The 17255-nt window shown below is 53.8% G+C and overlaps 7 protein-coding genes across 7 annotated transcripts in view; 4 read left to right on the plus strand and 3 right to left on the minus strand.

Moving 5' to 3' along the window:
* The first annotated feature begins 163 nt into the window (after positions 1 to 163).
* Positions 164 to 4856, plus strand: ASPACDRAFT_1860125 (uncharacterized protein). Its single transcript, XM_020197729.1, has 7 exons — positions 164 to 550; positions 631 to 714; positions 779 to 845; positions 913 to 2120; positions 2177 to 2557; positions 2613 to 2681; positions 2731 to 4856. The coding sequence occupies exons 1-7, from the start codon at positions 540 to 542 to the stop codon at positions 4487 to 4489; spliced, it is 3579 nt and encodes a 1192-aa protein (XP_020051790.1). The 5' UTR covers positions 164 to 539; the 3' UTR covers positions 4490 to 4856.
* ASPACDRAFT_1883459 (gamma-glutamylcyclotransferase family protein) lies at positions 4817 to 5944 on the minus strand. Its single transcript, XM_020198333.1, has 2 exons — positions 5645 to 5944; positions 4817 to 5592 (listed from the first exon to the last, which is right to left on the minus strand). Exons 1-2 carry the CDS (start codon positions 5670 to 5672, stop codon positions 4904 to 4906), a joined length of 717 nt encoding a protein of 238 aa, XP_020051791.1. The 5' UTR covers positions 5673 to 5944; the 3' UTR covers positions 4817 to 4903.
* Positions 5945 to 6116: 172 nt separating this feature from the next.
* On the plus strand, positions 6117 to 7328 carry ASPACDRAFT_81930 (signal peptidase complex subunit SPC3). The gene is made up of 3 exons (XM_020205981.1): positions 6117 to 6379; positions 6506 to 6579; positions 6718 to 7328. Exons 1-3 carry the CDS (start codon positions 6234 to 6236, stop codon positions 7248 to 7250), a joined length of 753 nt encoding a protein of 250 aa, XP_020051792.1. The 5' UTR covers positions 6117 to 6233; the 3' UTR covers positions 7251 to 7328.
* A 242-nt stretch (positions 7329 to 7570) lies between these two features.
* On the minus strand, positions 7571 to 8029 carry ASPACDRAFT_47807 (YqaE/Pmp3 family membrane protein; the record flags this gene model as incomplete). Its single annotated transcript, XM_020202013.1, has 3 exons — positions 7571 to 7736; positions 7837 to 7912; positions 7981 to 8029. The coding sequence occupies 3 exons, from the start codon at positions 8027 to 8029 to the stop codon at positions 7571 to 7573; spliced, it is 291 nt and encodes a 96-aa protein (XP_020051793.1).
* Positions 8030 to 8718: 689 nt separating this feature from the next.
* On the minus strand, positions 8719 to 10397 carry ASPACDRAFT_81932 (protein kinase PKP2; the record flags this gene model as incomplete). Its single annotated transcript, XM_020205982.1, has 4 exons — positions 8719 to 9668; positions 9721 to 10003; positions 10085 to 10204; positions 10267 to 10397. The coding sequence occupies 4 exons, from the start codon at positions 10395 to 10397 to the stop codon at positions 8877 to 8879; spliced, it is 1326 nt and encodes a 441-aa protein (XP_020051794.1). The 3' UTR covers positions 8719 to 8876.
* Positions 10398 to 11950: 1553 nt separating this feature from the next.
* ASPACDRAFT_81934 (ubiquitin-specific protease UBP15) lies at positions 11951 to 16429 on the plus strand. The gene is made up of 11 exons (XM_020205983.1): positions 11951 to 12072; positions 12203 to 12323; positions 12487 to 12631; positions 12707 to 12864; positions 12921 to 13110; positions 13164 to 13272; positions 13328 to 14276; positions 14326 to 15461; positions 15516 to 15824; positions 15873 to 15999; positions 16053 to 16429. The coding sequence occupies exons 1-11, from the start codon at positions 12064 to 12066 to the stop codon at positions 16160 to 16162; spliced, it is 3363 nt and encodes a 1120-aa protein (XP_020051795.1). The 5' UTR covers positions 11951 to 12063; the 3' UTR covers positions 16163 to 16429.
* A 222-nt stretch (positions 16430 to 16651) lies between these two features.
* ASPACDRAFT_81935 (emp24/gp25L/p24 family protein) overlaps positions 16652 to 17255 on the plus strand; it is a 2119-nt gene continuing 1515 nt past the window's right edge. Inside the window, exons 1-2 of the mRNA XM_020205984.1 lie at positions 16652 to 16857; positions 16921 to 17109. Of these exons, the coding sequence (XP_020051796.1) occupies positions 16705 to 16857; positions 16921 to 17109 (342 nt within the window). The 5' untranslated portion in view covers positions 16652 to 16704. The remainder of the gene's footprint in view (positions 16858 to 16920; positions 17110 to 17255) is intronic.

Genomic DNA, 17255 nt, shown 5'->3' on the forward strand with positions numbered 1-17255 from the left:
AAAAAGACAAGAAAAAAGAAAGAGAAAAGAAAAAAACGGTGCCCCAGTTCGCAGTTCCACAAAGCGGTGGGCAGAAACTCCCTCCCTTCCCCTCCCCACCGCCTTTCCTTGCTCCCCCCATTATGATGCGTTTCTTGTCACTGTCAATTCCAACTCCCCTCTTCGTCCTGCGGCTCTGCAGTTTTTTTAAAAACAGAGTTATGAAAGCTCTTTGTAACCGTTCGGTCGCGCAATGACCATTGCTGGGAAGTTGTCCCGCTACTTGAGATTTCCATTCTAAATCAATCCCCCCGCGCCCGCCTTGCACACCGTCCAGCCGGAACTCATATACGGTGTGCTGCGCTGTGCTTTCTTGTCTGCCTCCTCCAATCTGCCCTCCGCTATCCGATGCGACTTTCCGCTCCAATTGACGGACTAAGACGTCCGTTGCATCATTGTGACTTTCTCTACGGGATCTGAGTCTTGAGAAGGCTTTTCACCGGACGTTTCGATTTTATAGCAACCAAAGATCCAGTTTTTTTTCTTTTTTGGGGAGGAGGATGGTTCGTTCGTAAGTACAAGCAAGCCGCACATGTTCTCGGTATTTCCGCACATGCGGAACAACGGGCTAATGCCGCAAGATACAACCAGACCCGACGACAAGCCCATTCGCCCCCACTACAACAATCAAGCAACTTTAGAAGACGAATTAAGACTATTTCCCAGCAACTCACGGTACGCGCCCGCTCAAGGCTCAATGAGTGGATTGGTACAGCGCTCATACATGCTTGCGATCTAGATCAGATGACCCCAATGGAGTACCCATAATTCCTGGACAAACTATGCCGAAGAGAAAAAAGATAGGGGTGAGTTTGTTCTGAATCGCATAGTTGATTTCACCCTGCTGATCTTTTTGTCTCCTCGGACGTGAAGGACTCCCCTTTCAAGATCGTGGATCGGATATCAGGGAAGGCCCGACAAAGTGGGCCAGTCCGTGCTAGCAAGAAGGAGATCCGTCCCCATGAGATTCACCCGTATGAAAGGCCGACCAAACGTCCCCGTCATCGCGCCGCCCCGGAGCCGTCACGGTCTGGAAGCATTCTCGGCCTCGTCGACAAGGAGACCGATGCGCACCCCGCGCTGGATACCTCTCCCCCTACCACACACCCGTCACGTATGTCTCCCACCTCGAGCCACCGATCAGCCAAGTTGAGGAAGACGCGGAATAACTTATTTGCCCTGGAAGAGTTTCGCGGTGTCGAGAAGAACGTCAAACCCCCGCAGCAGCAGCAGCAGCACAGGAAGGGCAATGTTAAGCACGGCAAGAAACATCCCGCCCCGACTCCTCAGCCCGACGATGCCCGCGAGGAACGCTTCACGGAGGATGCCGCGGCTAAGAGGCGTCATCGAGCTTCCTCGGATGATGGTGGCTTTTCCAGGATCGACGGCTCGAAGCGTGCGCCCAAGCACGAGGTGTTCCGGGGTGTGGAGATTTCGCCATCCAAGAATCGCAATCCTGGTAAAGGTGCACTGGCTCGTTCACCTCGTCAAAACGGCCTGGCTTCGCCTACGAGGATGAGAGAGCAATCCGAGTCACAGGACAGTCCGGACGAGTTGCAAGTCACGGTCGAGGTGCGCCGGAGTAAGAAAGTTGCGGGAAAGGGCGAAAATGACAACCGGGTAGCCCTGGGGAAAGAGCACCGACAATCGTCACCGGCCGATATCCAACACACGGTCTTTACTCCTTCCAAAACTAAGCGCGGATTAAAGGGTAAGAAGCAGAAGTACACTACTAATAAAGCAGCCTCCACTACAAAGTCCTTTGGGATTATCTATGCCCGCTTTGGGCCTATTGAGCAGCATGCTGATCAAAGAAATGGTGTTGAGCTTTTCATGGACCTTGAGCGAGGTCTTATCTTGTTGCATAATCAAAAGGACCCGGCAGAATGCTTTGAGCTCCCTTTGAGTAAAGTCACCAAGGCTACCGGGGGGGTTCCTCCGAGTGGCAAGATCAGACTCTTCTTGTCTAAGATGGAAGGGCTCGATCAGAAGTTAGACCTAGAGCTTTCTTCGGCCGACGAAAAAGAACGATTCTCCGATGGTCTCCGGGGTTGGAATATCGAGCCGTTACTGCAGGACGAGTATGTATACTGTCACCCTCTCAGATGGGCTCACGCCAACTGCTAACTGCATTAAGAGCCTGGTTGGAGAAAGCCTTTCACACTCACGATAGAGAACTAAAACAACACCCTAATGGACTCAAGAGACCGTTGCCTGCAGGTCCGCAGAGAGGTACTGAGAAGCCCGCGTTGCCGGTCAAACGAATGCGACTCTCAGACTCTCTGCAAGACGAAAGAGGAAACCCCACAGTCACCGCCCCTCGGGAACTTCCCGGCCCCTCCAATTCTGCAGCCAAGTCCTCCCCGTCTTCACCGGACGTCAGTCCTCGTGCATCCAAACTATCCTCCGCTTTGAGTGTGCAGATCCCCGTAAAGACCCATACTTCTCCGACACTTCCAGCGTCAAATCGTCAGACTAGAGCCATGCTACGTCGCCTTCCGTCGACCACCATCGTGAGGTGAGCCTTACTCCGTCCCTGTTGTTTAGGCAACTGGTCCACTGACTACCTGAAGTGATGACGACGATGAAGCGGACCAGTCAACCCAGTCACAGTCCGATGGACCTGTGAAAAAGTGGCATAAGTATGTAATTTTCTGCTGTCACCATGAGGTGATTCTGACTCTTCATTAGACCCCTTGTTTACCCCCGATTCGGGAAGAAAAAGGCCGAGGTCAACATGCAAGACCGTGACCGACTTCGCAAAAATGACGAATTCCTGAATGATAATCTCATTGAGTTCTACATCCGCTTTTTGCAGGAACACCTCAGTCGAACGAACGAAGATGTGGCCAAGAGAGTATATTTCTTCAATTCGTTTTTCTATGACACCCTCATGAATGTGCCGCGGGGGAAGAAAGGCATCAACTACGACGGCGTGCAGAAATGGACCAGGAACGTTGACATCTTCAACCACGATTTCGTCGTCGTGCCCATCAACGAACATGCCCATTGGTATGTTGCCATCATATGCAATTTACCGAAACTGCAGGACCTTGCCGAGCCGCAGGTCTACGATGAGCCACTGTCCAGCCAGGTGCAGTCGTCGTCTCAGTTGGACAGTCAGGTCCAGGAGATACCGGAGACCCCTCCGCCTGAGGCTCCTCGCACTGCAGAAGGAGCGTCGACAGCTTCCGATGCCGAGCCTGCGAAGGAAGAACAGACTCGCCATTCGTTGGCTTCGATGACCTTGGCCGATGAGCCCCCCAAGAACGCTTCCAAGGAGGGGACGCCGGCGGAGGAAAGGCCCGATCGCGAGGAGGTTTCATCTATTCCTGTGCAGGCCTTCCCCAAAACTCAGGCGGAGCAGCCGTCGTCGCAGACAGCTTGTTCGCAAGACGCCGTCAAGGCCTCCGATGCTGCCAAGGCATCGCGAAAACAGGTGACGAAGCGGACGAGCAAGATCGACGTCACCCAGCCTACCATCATCACCTTCGACTCGTTAGGCGTCACTCGCAGTCCTACCTCGCGGATCCTGCGCGATTACCTGTACGAGGAGGCGAAATCCAAGAAAGGCGTCGAGATCAACACGAAGCTCATTCGAGGCATCACGGCTCAGAAGATTCCGCTGCAGCCCAACTACTCCGACTGCGGGTTGTATCTTCTGGCGTACTTGGAGAAATTCGTGCAGGACCCGGACACGTTCATCCGGAAGATACTGCAGAAGGAGGACGGCGACTGGCCACCGCTCAAGTCGGGACATCTCCGCAAAAGACTGCGCAAGTTCCTCGATGCGTTGTATGATGAACAGGAGCAGATGAGCAAACAGGAAAGTAGTGCCAAGGAGACCATGGCGGATCGCAAGCCGATCTGTTATCTGTTAGGGTCTCCTTGGGCATCGCCGGAAGCGCAGCGCGGGGTGAAGACGGAGTCGCCGGTGAAAGCGACCGGAAACCAGACTATGAAGTCCCCGTCTCGGGCGCCTGAGCATCGGCCAGATCCAGAGTCACCGACGAAAGCTGCGGTCTCGAAGGATGATGTTCAAGTCAGCGAACAGAAGGATGAGGCGGCGGGCGTGATGGATCACAAAGAACGGGAGGCGGCAGACGAAGTTCGTCTAGTCACATCTACGAAGGACGAGACGGGGCCGTCTTGTCCGCCCCCGACTCGGCAGGAAGTTATCGAAGTTCCGGACAGTCAGGAGCTGACCGCCCCCTTGAAGGCGAAGTCGGAGACCACGAGGCCAGTCACCCCGGTTCCGTCGCCGTCCAAGGTTAGGTCGGAGGTCAGCAAGACGTATACACCGCTCCATCTGTCTGCCGTGGCCACGGAGTCTGATAGCAAGATGTGTAACAAAGACGGTGGGGTTGTGCCAGACACGGTTGTTGAGACCCAGGTTCCCGGGACACCTTCGAAGTCGTTGCTTGTCAAAGACAGTCCGTCTAAGAAATGATGACTGGATGTTGCTGATAGCATTGGACCTTCGAAGGCCTGCTTGTCGAAGACAGTCTGTCTAAGAAACGATGTGACTGATAGCATCGGGACTTTGAGGGCCTGCATGTCAGACCGTCCGTCCAAGAAACGATGACTGCATGTTGCTGATTAGCATATATCTGGATTTTCTCTTTTGTTGTTTTGATATTGCATTTCGATCTCCCTGGCGTTCGGGAAAATTGTGGGAACATTTAGCAGTAGCATAGATACCAGATACCAAGCTTGCTTGCATTTGTGAGCGATGTGGGGGGTGGAGGGGTTAGTTAGAGGTTTTGTTTGAGTGTATATGACTTATGATTATGGTTCGAACAGAAGATACAGATAGATCGACTTTTCTATATTGCAGTGTGTACATCTAAGGTCCTTGGGCGTGTCACCAATCCCGCTCATCCGCCTCGACCCACCAAGCCATCTTATCCCTCTTGAAGGCCTCGAAATCCCACTCGGCATCCTCCAACCGCTCCCTCCCGGCTGTCCAGACATACGTCAACGCCTCGACCTCTTCTTCTACCCCGTCAGGTACAGTAGCAGCAGTAGTCTCCAGCCCCTCCAACCCCACCCGTACATCCTCCTCCTCCTCCTCCTTCTCATCCCCAACCCCATTAGCCCCCTTCCCCCTCCCCTTCCCCTGCCCCTTCCCCTGCCCCTTCCCCATAACCTTAACCCTAACCTTCACCTTAGTATATTCATCCCCCTCAAACAAATCCAACCGATAAACATCCCCCTCCGTCAACCCCGTTACCAACGTCCCCAGCACGGAGGCGGAGCTTGCATCCGCGTCAGCTTCAGCTTTACCCGCGTCCCTGGGAAGTGAATCCGCTGCTGCCACGCCTTCCTTCCCAACTCCCTCCCCCTCCCCTACCCCTATGCCCCCGCCTGACGACCCTCCCCCAGAGCCGACGGCCACGGCCACAATTCCCGGATAATCGGCGTGCCGCACCCGGTGCCGCCGGTAGTTGGGGAGGACCGCGGGCTGGATGGTGAGGTACGCTCGTTGCCAGGGTTCCGGCGTGGCGTGGCCGTGAATCACTCGGTGGAGGATTTGGGGGGACATTAGGGTTCCTTTTTCTTTTTCTTAGTCTAGTCATGGGTTGGGGATGGGATGGGGGCGTACCGTAGAAGAAGAGGGTGTTGTCGCCCATTTTGGGTTGGATTGTAGGTACTGTTGGTAACGGTGGTTATGGTGGTGGTGGAGGGCTGCTAGTTTATGTTGTGTGGTGTATGTAGCTGATAAGGTGGACTAGTGTATGTTTGAGTTCGGGGGGGGGGATAATTCTGGGATCTGGATTGGGTGATGATCTTGAGGGAGAGTTGAGATGGAGATGACTGTGTAAGTACAATACTTGAAAATAATCTACCCTGTGTAGACTGTCAATGGAAGTGAAGAAGGAACGGAAGGAGGGGTGAGTTAGTTACCACTGCAGCTAACTAGTGCTCTCCAGATAAGTTAACCGGCCCGTGAATATACACAACAACCTTATCGATAAGCCACGAGTCTAATCTACCTAGTTTAGCCGCGATCCCCTGCTCACCAGCCACAATCTCCGAGCTCCCGTGGAGAAAAGGCCCAGGTGGCTTCATCGTCATTATCATCATCTCTATCTCCTCTCGGCAACCACTGCAATCCCGCACGGATTGTTGTCTTCCCTTCTTCATAAGGGAACACTGTCCTCTCTTTATATCCTACATGCTCGCCGGAGACAATGCACTCCACGCTCAACCGCGCCCAAGCCGTCTTCGGCTTCTTCACCAGCGTCGCGCTCTTCGTCGCCGGGCTGGCCGCGCTCTCCGTGCTGCTGTTTCCGACGGACGGGGTCACGTCGCAGGTTAAGCTGCGGGATGTTAAGGTGTATGTCTGACCCTACCCCAAAGCGGGGCTATAGCTAGGTAGCTAGCTAGCTAGCTACCACACCTCCATTTACCTCCGCGGACAGCTTCAACCCAAACAAACAACAGTGAAGCTGACCGCCAACAGAACAAAAGGCCGCCCGCACTACTACTCCACCCGGAAGGAAGAGTACGCGCAGCTGCGCTTTGATTTGGATGCTGGTGCGTTGCGTTACCCCCTTCCTTAGCTCACAATTGTGGCCAGACACCTTTGGAATCAGCTAGAGGAGAAGAGAAAGCCCCCCCCCCCCCATCGAGACACAGCACAACACACCACTAACCTGACTCCCCGAGGAAAAGATCTAACCCCGCTCTTCAACTGGAACACCAAGCAACTCTTCGTCTACGTCTACGCCTCCTACCCTTCCGACCCGACCAACACCTCCTCCGCCGCCGTCTCCCACGCCGTCGTCTGGGACACCATCATCTCCGCCCCGGAATCGGCTTACTCGTTCGATGCGCTGAAGGAGCGGTTCCTCACCTCCCCTTCCACTGCCAAGAGCAAGAACAAGAGTAAAAGCAAGGCCGGTAGCAAGAAACCCGCCACGAAGGCGCCAGCGAAAGCGAAAGCCGAACCGGGCATCCTGAGGCTACGCGACCAGAAGGCCAAATACCAGATCGGGGATGTTTCGGGCAAGATGGCGGAGCGGGAGAATGTGACGTTGGCCGTGGGATGGAATGTGCAGCCTTGGGTGGGTGCGTTGTGGTGGAGTCCTGGGTCGGGGAGCGTGCCGCGCACGAAGGGCGGGGTGGGGGTTAGTGATGCGTTTGGGTTGCCTGCTTTGCGGAGGGTTGGTGCTGCGCAGCAGCAGGGGAAGAAGACTGCTGTTTAGGGTGTTCGGGTTGTTTTTGTTGGGGTTGTGGGTTTGTGGCTTTGAAGGTTCTCTCTCTGATTCAATAAAAGGATTCATTAGGTCATATCGTATTCTGGTTTCGTCGGTAACAAGTAACAGTAACAAGAGCAAGGATAAGGATAGCGCTAATCATATCATATCTTTGCCAACCAATCTTTCAGAAGCGCAAAGGCTCAATTCATCGTCGCTAGCGATTCACCCCAAGAACGAAAACAAAAACAAAACATCACGATTCATGATCTCATCCACCAGACCAGACTAGCTTCTCCAACCCACCGCTCCGCAACCCCGGCCCCAATTTAAATAGTCCCATACCCCGCCTGCTGCTGCTGCTGGTGATGGTGATGCGCCCCCCGCTGAATCCGCTCCGAATACACCCCCGGCGCGCGGCGCGGCGCCACCGCATCGGAGTTCCGGTAGTAGACGTACTCCAGGTAGAAGGCGTGGATGTGGCCGGGTAGGTAGCTGTTGAGTTTTAGTCTTAGCATGTTTATGTAGTGTTTGATGGTTGTTGTGATGGTTGCCCTTTTGTGCTGGGATGCAAGGAGAAAGGGGGGCAACTCACCCCAGAAGCGTGAGCAACAGGTTGATGAAGAAATCGGCGCTGCAGCCGGAGATCAGGAAGACGCCGAGGGGGGGGACTTTTTCGTTGGTTAGTTTAGTGGTTGGTTGGGGGTGGCTTCATTTTTGATTGAGGGTGAATGCGTACTGAAGATGGTGATGAGGATGAGGCAGAGCATGGAGCATGTTCCGGCCATTTTGGCTGGATTGTATTGTTGATGGGTTTGTGTGGGTGGTGTGGTGTAGGGGGTGGGTGTACTGTGTACTGTAGCTAAGCACGAAAGCGCACGGTTGATTTCACTCGCTTGCTGTTGCTGTTGCTGTTACTGTTACTGTGGTTGTTGGTGCTGCTGGTGCTGCTGCTGACCGTCTCGAGATACGTTCCCAGGAAACTCAACCCAAGGATCAGGAACAGGAGCAGGAATATATAGACGGGGACGTTGTCGTCTTGGGCGGAATTGAGGCGTTTCATTTTCTTTTTTTTTTTTTTTTTTTTTTTTCTTTTTCTTAGGGAGGCTAGCCCTGTCGTAAGGCAAGAACCAGAACCTAGAAGGCTGTCGACGTCACTGGGACGGGATACTCGTAGTACAGTGTAACTAGTTTATAGGGGGAAAGTATAGAACTGGAAAGGTCCCTGACGGGGGTTGATTGGAATGTGATGGCCAAAGAAACCTTGACGACTACCGGCAAGGGGACACCATCCCTGGGTTGACGTCATGGGGACAGAATACTGGCGGGCTTGGCTGGGGGATTGATTTACTTGATTTACTTTTTTTCATGTGTGATTTGATGGGTTGTTAGTGGATGGATTTCCCGGGGTAAGTCGCCCGTGTATTTGAATATAGGTGGGGCCATTGTGGCTGATGCTTTTATCCATATGGGTTTTGATTGATTGTTTAATTATGCCCAACGGCTATTTGTAGAGTTCATGCAGTAATTCTAACCTATGTACGATGTATCATATCTTATACTTGCCTGACGGCTTCACCTGCAGCCCAGATCAGACCAGACTCGAAATAACAACACATCATACTGTATCATCCCCTATACCGCATCAATCGATGCCCGCGTCGTCACCTGCTCGTTTTGATTGCCCAGCTTCGAGATCTGCAGGAATGCATCCACCCCATACCCCTCCAGGCTGTGCAGCTCCAGGCTCCCCGCCCAGTACTCCGCGTACACCCGGCTCATCGGCAGTCCGATCCCCAGCCGCAGATCCGGCCGCCGCGAGGTCAACGAGTCCAGCGAACTCTCCCGGAATGTCTCCTTGTCCGCGTGCTTCCGCTCCGTCGGCACGCTGAGCTCCTGCAGGGTGGCTGCCATCGCCGGAACCTTGCCCAGATTGCGGAGATGCGAGTTGCTGTGCGGTCCCTTGTTGAACGACCACAGGTACGGTAGCACCTCCCGCGGGATGCCGCCCCCTTGATCGGAGACGCGCATGATCACATGCTGCGGCGCCTCGCAGATGAGGACTTCGATCGGCGGCGCCTTCTCCGGCCGACCGTGGTACTTTTCACTCACGGCCTGGATGGAGTTGCGCAGCAGCTCGCCAATGATATATTCCAAATGGCTGAGCATGTACGGGAAGGTGGCCTCCAGATGCCCCTGCACCGTGATCTCAGGGATCTTGTCCGATCCCGACGTCTGCCGCATCATATCCTGCGCCAGCTTCCCGCAGCGCTCCACCACCTCTCTGGCATTGCACTTGAGGAACACCTCCCCCACGTAGTCGGCGTTGAGGTCCGAGCGATCCTGCGAACCGGGGAAGTGCCACGGTGAATTGAAGGTTTCGGTCAATGCAAGATGCTGCTCCGCAATGACTCGACGAGAGATTCTCTATGGCAAAACCATTAGCTTGGTCCATCTAGTAACTTCTGGGAACGCCTACCGCTCTCAAAAGGGTGTTCATGAAATGATCCAGGACTTCCGACGTCACCAGCTCGCGGCACTCCAAAACGCCCATGGCCAGTTTCGGGATCACCACCAGATGCTCCTGCAGGGTTTTGCGGAGGATCTCGCAGAAGTGGTCGTTGTCATCGAGGGTCTTGATTTCCGGGATGGCCCGAAATCGTTCAAAGGCTTTGTAGTAGAGCTCGTACACCAGCGAAAGATGCGGGTTCGCAACCACCACATATGGTAGTCGTTGGATGTCTCGGAGACGATGTGCAAGTCTGGGTGTACGAGGCGAGAGTCAGTCGGATATCCACCCCGCGAACAGAAAGCTTAAGTACTAAGTCAGGTACAGTACTAACCGAGTGGGCAGCTCTGTTCGCACGTAGTTGGCCGAGCTGATGAGGCGGGATTCGGTCAACGTTCGCCCGAAGAAAGTCAACTGACGTAAACTGATGGGACGGATGTCGCGCTCAACCCATCTGCAAGAGAACGAGATTAGCCCCGAGGTGGATGCGATGCGATCGAAGGGAAGATAGCATACTCGTCCAATGCTGTGACAGGTCGCCAGGGTGGGGGACTGTAGGCCTGGTAGCTAGTAGAGTAGAACCGCGGAGCTGACGAACAGCTCCGGCGGAGGGTACGCCAGCATCGGGCTGGATGGCTCGGGGCCATATTTCGGCTGCTGAGGACGGAGAAGGGTCAATTGAGGGGGTGGCATTTGAGTTACTCAGTACTCGCGGTGATACAACACGACAGGAGCGGTGGTCTGCTGGAGTCAGACGATCCACGGGTATTCAGCAGCGGACAAACCCTCTCATACATGGCGGGTTGTCAGAGGCGAGGATCGAAGGGCCCACAACGAATGGCCCAATTCACTCACCATGGTATGATGATCAGCTCATATATATAGTGTATTGTTTCCTTGAAGGATGGCAAATGCGGCCGGTTTTCCTCGACCGGGCGGTGAGAGCAGCAAAAAAAAAGAAAGAGGAAGCTCGCAGGCCGACTGGCATGTGACGTGCCTTGTTCGGGAATAGACTGTTTCCCGATGGATTGGCTCACAGATCAATGGATGGAATTCCGGTCGAGCATGACGCTACTGGGAACGTGATTGCTGAAGAAATCCTCATGAGAGGCGAGCCTTCTATCGTCATATCTGCCCGGAGTGGATTGTTGCCTTAAGTTGCCTGAGGAATCAGGCGGCAGGTCGGCGGAAGGGATAGTACTGTACTCCGGACTTAAGGATAGAGCATGATAAATACCTAATATGCAACGGGAGAGAGAGTGTGTTTATAAGGACAGGCACAGTGCCTTGTCTCTCGAATCCAGACCATTCATCTCCATCTTCTCTCTCAGCCTCATCTATACATCAACCTTGCAGCCTGCCTCGGATCTGAACTACTCAGCATTGCAGAAAAGGCGGTGATATCACGGTTCGGTATGTGGCTCGCTCGTCTAGCCGATTCTCCCATTCTCCCCTAATTTTGACCACGTTGTCTCGTCGAACTATGAGTGATTCTCCTTGGTAGGTCTACGGAATGCAATAATAGCAGCAGGAAGAAAAGAAAGTGAGTGAAAGATACGATGAAGAGACCGGTTGAGGATTGTCCCATCACTGCTACCTAGTACCTACTGTTTGCCTTGCCGCCTACTATGAAAGATTAAGTAAACCCGGCTGCTGAGACATCGTCATTATGCATCTCTAGCACCAAAAGTCCAGTGAAACATACACTAGAATGGAACGAAGAGAACAAACATTGATTAAGTAGCAAGCAAGGAAATTGGCGCCTGCCTGCGACCGTAAAAGATCTCTGTAATTGCTACTACAGTGACTACGGAGTAGGGTGTCCAGTGTCCATCGAACCACACACACTCCCACACTCCCACACTCACTTGATTCATCTGCGAACCCAGTCGAAAGACCAAAAAAAAAGAGAAGATCATCTTAATAAGAAAGAGCTGGTGCAGTGTCCCGCATGGCCGTTATTATTGGGTTTTGGCAACTCCGCCACTAGCTTCAAATCCAACTGCCTGTGGACTGCCTGTGGACTGCCTCCAAGTCGGCTCCAGCCCAGACGGATCAGCTTCTGTTTCTGCTTCTTCCTCTTCCTCCTCTCACTTCCCGGTCAATCTTTATTCATTCATTCTTCACCCCCAGTTGTGGACTGGCTCGCCCGATTTCCGACCTCCCCCCCAATTTCTTCAATTTCCTTTATTCACTGCTCACTTCCCCCATTCTCCCCTGCCTTACCCCAACGGGTTATCTCCTTCCCTTATAATCGCCCGCGCGAACGAGTGACCCGCTATCTCAGTGCGTGGATCGCACTTTTTACCTCACATGGACAACGTAAGTTCTGGTCTCAAATCACCCTCGCCTCACAACCACTTTTCGCGGAGGACTTGGCCACCGTTCCATCCCATCTCTCCCCCGCAAAACCACTGGTACTGATCCTGTACCTTTTCCCCGACGTCTCCAGGCCGCCGACGGTGATATGCTCGTCGACGAATATGAGCAGTATCACCAAGATCGAACCGACGATGTCGTCGTCTCCCGCTCCGGATCGGACGAACCGGAGTCGGAGCCCTCCGCAGATGACCGTAAGGCCCATATAACACCTTCCCATCGTTGTTGTGCGCATCCTGCCGTCTTGCGATGGACCTGGCCCGACTTCCCAAAAGTCCCCGCCGTGGGACGGCTCGCCGCCGCACAACTGCAGCCCTCCCCTCCACGTCCGAGAAACTGATCCTTTCTCCGCACCAGATGCAGCAATGATGGCTCGGATTTTCCCGAAAGATCCGGATCTGGAAACCGAAGATGAGACCTATCACACATGGCATATCCAGGATTGGCGGAAGTTGAAGAAGAAGGAGCACGGCCCGGTCTTCCAGTGCGCGGGCTTCCCTTGGTGGGTGCCCCGACGGATCCCTTGGTTGGAATATCACCGCCCTCGAGAGCGACTCTGACTTGCTGTTGTCCACAGGCGAATCCTGTTCTTCCCCTACGGAAACCATGTGGAGCATGCCTCCTTTTACCTGGAGCATGCTTGGGACGGCGAACCGCCGGCCAACTGGTACGCCTGTGTGCAGTTTGCCCTCGTCCTGTCGAATGTGAACGATCCCTCCATTTACGTTCATCACGGTACGCCGCTTCTGCCTCCTCAACGAGCTCGCTCTCTCGGACTAATTGGGATATAGTCGCGACCCATCGATTCCATGCGGAGGAGGGAGATTGGGGCTTCACCAGATTCTGCGAACTGCACCGGCTGTTCAGCCGACCGTGGGAAGGCCGTGGCGTGCCCCTCGTGCAGAACGACGAAGCCAAGATTACAGCCTACGTGCGCGTGGTTAAGGACCCGACGGGTGTCTTATGGCACAACTTCCAGAAGTATGCAGTTCGAAGGCGAGTTGCTGAAGTCGCATCGCTAACCCCGTGTCTAGTTACGACTCGAAGAAGGAGACCGGCCTGGTGGGTCTGAAGAATCAAGGTGCTACATGCTACCTCAATTCGCTTCTGCAGTCTCTGTATTTCACCAACCGTTTCCGCAAGGTACGCTGTCCTCGCCGCTTGTTGTTGCCACCGCTTCGGACTGACCGCTTGGAAGGCCGTTTACCAGATCCCAACCGAGGCGGAAGCCTCGCGCGACAATAGCGCTTGGACGCTTCAGAGGTTGTTTTTCAACCTCCAAACCAGCGAGACTTCGGTGTCCACCACGGAGCTGACCGCATCTTTTGGATGGGAATCGAGGCAGATCTTCGAGCAGCAGGATGTCCAGGAATTGTCGCGGAAGCTCATGGAGAGACTGGAGGAGAAGATGAAAGGCACCCCGGCCGAGAAGGCGCTACCCGAACTCTTCGTGGGCAAAACCAAGACCTACATCTCCTGTATCGACGTTGACTACGAGTCGTCGCGTGTGGAGGATTTCTGGGATATCCAGCTGAACGTCCGCGGCAACAAGACGCTCGATGACAGTTTCAAAGACTACATCCAGGTCGAGACCCTCGAAGGGGAGAACAAGTACGATGCGGGTCAGCCGTATGGTCTACAGGATGCCAAGAAGGGTGTCATCTTCGAGAGCTTCCCCCCGGTCTTGCACCTTCATCTGAAGCGCTTCGAGTACGACATCAACCGCGATGCTATGATGAAGATTAACGACCGTCACGCCTTTCCTATGGAGTTTGATGCCACCCCCTACCTTTCAAACGATGCCGACAAATCCGAGCCCTGGATCTACGAGCTGCACGGTGTGCTGGTTCACAGCGGTGATCTCAATGCCGGCCACTATTATGCTTTCCTGAAACCGACCAAGGACGGATTCTGGTACAAATTCGACGATGACCGCGTGACGCGGGCCACGGACAAGGAGGTGCTTGAGGAGAATTACGGAGGCGAATATGAGCTGACTAACGGAGCGGCCGGAGTCCGACAACCATACACTCGCGGCTTGTCTACGAAACGCTCGATGAACGCCTACATGCTGGTCTACATCCGTAAGACCAGACTGGACGATGTGCTTGTGCCCATCACCAAGGAGGATGTTCCTTCTCATATCGGTACGTCGATCAACGGCCCTGGGCAATTGCCTCACTAACATCGCGACAGAAAAGCGTCTCGTAGAGGACCGGGCCGAGCAACTTCGTCGCAAGAAAGAGCGGGAGGAGGCCCACTTGTACATCAACGTCGGGGTCTTGACGCAGGAATCTTTCCAGTCTCATCACGGATTTGATTTGACCAGCAATGACTTGCCCGCCAGCGATCCTGCCGTCCCGACGCAGTACAAGGTACTACGGGCCCAGAAGGTCGGTGAATTTGCAGAGCAGCTTGCCGAAGAGAGGGGCCTCAATCCTAGCCACATCCGCTTCTGGGTCATGGTGAACCGCCAGAACAAGACCACCCGCCCTGACCAAGTCATCCCGGATCCCAGAATGACTCTTGAGGACGCCTACAACCGTTTCAGCACCAAGGGGAATGCCTTCAAGGTGTACATGGAGGTTGGCAAGCCATCGGCCGACGGAACCGTGGCTTGGCCTGATGTCAAAGAATCGATACTGGTCTTCCTCAAGCACTTCGATGCTCCTTCGCAAACCCTCACCGGCGTGGGTCCCGTTTATGTCCGCAAGACGCAAAAAGTGAGCGAGCTTGCTCCTGTCATTCTCGAACGCATGGGCTGGCCCGCCGGCACTGAATTCATGCTATACGAGGAGATCAAGCACAATATGATTGATGTCATGAAGCCGAAGCAAACCTTCCAGCAGTCTGAGATTCAGGATGGTGACATTATCACCTTCCAGAAACAGATCAAGGAGTCTGAATTGCCGGCGACCGCCCTGTACACCGATGCGAAGCAGTTTTACGACTACCTACTGAACAAGATCACCGTTACTTTTGCTCCGCTCAAGGCGGAGGAGGGCGAAGAGTTCAACCTCACTCTGAGTCGGAAGATGACTTATGATCAGTTTTCGAAGAAGGTTGGCGAGCATCTGAATGTGGAGCCCACACACATCCGCTTTGCGCCGGTCCTCGCCAGTACCGGCAAGCCCAAACAGTTCATCAAGCGGAACCCTAACCAGAACAACCAAACTCTCTACCACATCCTGAGTGGGCAAATGTCCACTTATGGCTACAGCATGCATCGCCAGGATGCCCTGTATTACGAGGTGCTGGAAACAAGCCTGAGCGATTACGAGTCGAAGACTTGTCTCAAGGTCACGTGGCTTCCGGAAGGTATCACGAAAGAGGTACGTCTGAACGAGTTGGTTGAATGTCAAGACGATTGCTAACCGTTTGAACAGCAAGTTGTGGAGGTCCTTGTTCCCCGGGATGGTACCATTGCCGACGTCATTGCCGGTGTGCAGAAGAAGGCCAACCTGGAAGACAATGCAGACATCCGGGTATATGAGTCCCATGGCGGCAAGATCTACCGGGAGTTCCAGCCAGACTCAAAGATTGCGGGCATCAACGAATTCGTGACGCTCTATGCCGAGAAATACCCCGAAGAGGAGCTCGGCATGCAAGAGGGTGAGCGGACGATTAATGTGTTCAACTTCGATCGTGACGTCAGCCGACCGCATGGTGTGCCCTTCAAGTTTGTCATGAAGCCTGTAAGTTTGACTCTGTCTCTGCGACTCCCACGTGCTCACACCTTTCAGGGCGAAATTTTCAAGCAGACCAAGGAACGCCTATCGAAACGAACGGGGATCAAGGGCAAGCAGTTTGAGAAAATCAAGTTTGCTGTGCCTCAAAACATGTACACCAAAGTACAATACCTTGAAGACGGTGAGTGATAGTTTTCTGGATCACGGAGGGCGATGGCTAACGAGTACCTGCAGATGATATCCTTTCCGACATCATCAGCGACTCGGACGACCTTCTAGGTCTTGACCATGTAAATAAGAACCGCAGCTTTTGGAGCCGGAGCGAGTCATTCTTCATTCGATAGATATAGGGCTTGTTTTGACGGTTATGTTTGTATTCGCCCGATATTGCTGGACAGACTTACGATCAGATGCCTGACCAGCAGACCTGTTTGCGAAGAGAGTAGTAACTCTTTATGTTATATGCTACGGACTGGATGTGCGGTGGCGGTCTTGTTGTCTACAACTAGTGTTTTGTAGGGAACGAGCCTAGCAGTTATAGCAGCCACTGCCTGGTGGCTCTTTCGTGGGAGATGAGTTATGTATGACTTAATTGACAATTGTATGCATTCAACATTCGAGGTGTGTACTGTAGTAGTTGCAGGTAACTAACCAGTTGAGGTATGTTGAGGTATAGTATGAATTAGGTTAAGGGTCCACCCGCGGCTGGGAGGGCTAGTCTAAGGGGGCGGGCGCGGTGAGGGGTGCAAACACAACAAACATGCACGCGGGCCAAAGTCACAGCTGGCCAGAACTTCCTCCGTCTGTTGTCTGTTGTCTGTCGTCGTGTCTTCGTTCCGTCGGTCTCCCCGCGACAGAACTCGACACTTTCTCCTCTGCTTTCACCATGCGCTTCGCAGCTCTCGTTTTCGGCCTGTGGGCCACCTTGATCTCCTCGGTGGCCGCCACCGCGCTGACCTACCGCCTCGAGGCCAACGAGAAGGCCTGTTTCCACAGCTATGTTGACCAGAAGAACGTCAAGCTCGCTTTCTACTTTGCGGTGAGCTTTCCCCCCTTCAGTCAGGGTTAGAAGCGTGTACTAATAGTGTGATGTTGGGGATAGGTCCAATCCGGCGGCTCCTTCGATGTCGATTACTCCGTCATCGGGCCCGGCGACAAGGTGATCCTAGAGGGGACCAAGGAACGCCAAGGCGACTTTGTGTTCACGGCCCAGAGCATTGGCGAGTACCGGTTCTGCTTCAACAATGAGATGTCGACGTTCGCGGAGAAGATGGTGGATTTCGAGATCGCGGTACGTCCTACTTTCTCCCGAGAGGTGTTCGGATTGGGGAAACGCTACGGTGATGCGGTGCATCGTTTCTTCTTTCCAAGAACACACAACAACAACACACACACACACACACACACACACACACACACACTCTCTCTCTCTCTCTC

The sequence above is a fragment of the Aspergillus aculeatus genome (assembly GCF_001890905.1).
Source record: "Aspergillus aculeatus ATCC 16872 unplaced genomic scaffold ASPACscaffold_20, whole genome shotgun sequence".
NCBI lineage: Eukaryota > Fungi > Ascomycota > Eurotiomycetes > Eurotiales > Aspergillaceae > Aspergillus > Aspergillus aculeatus.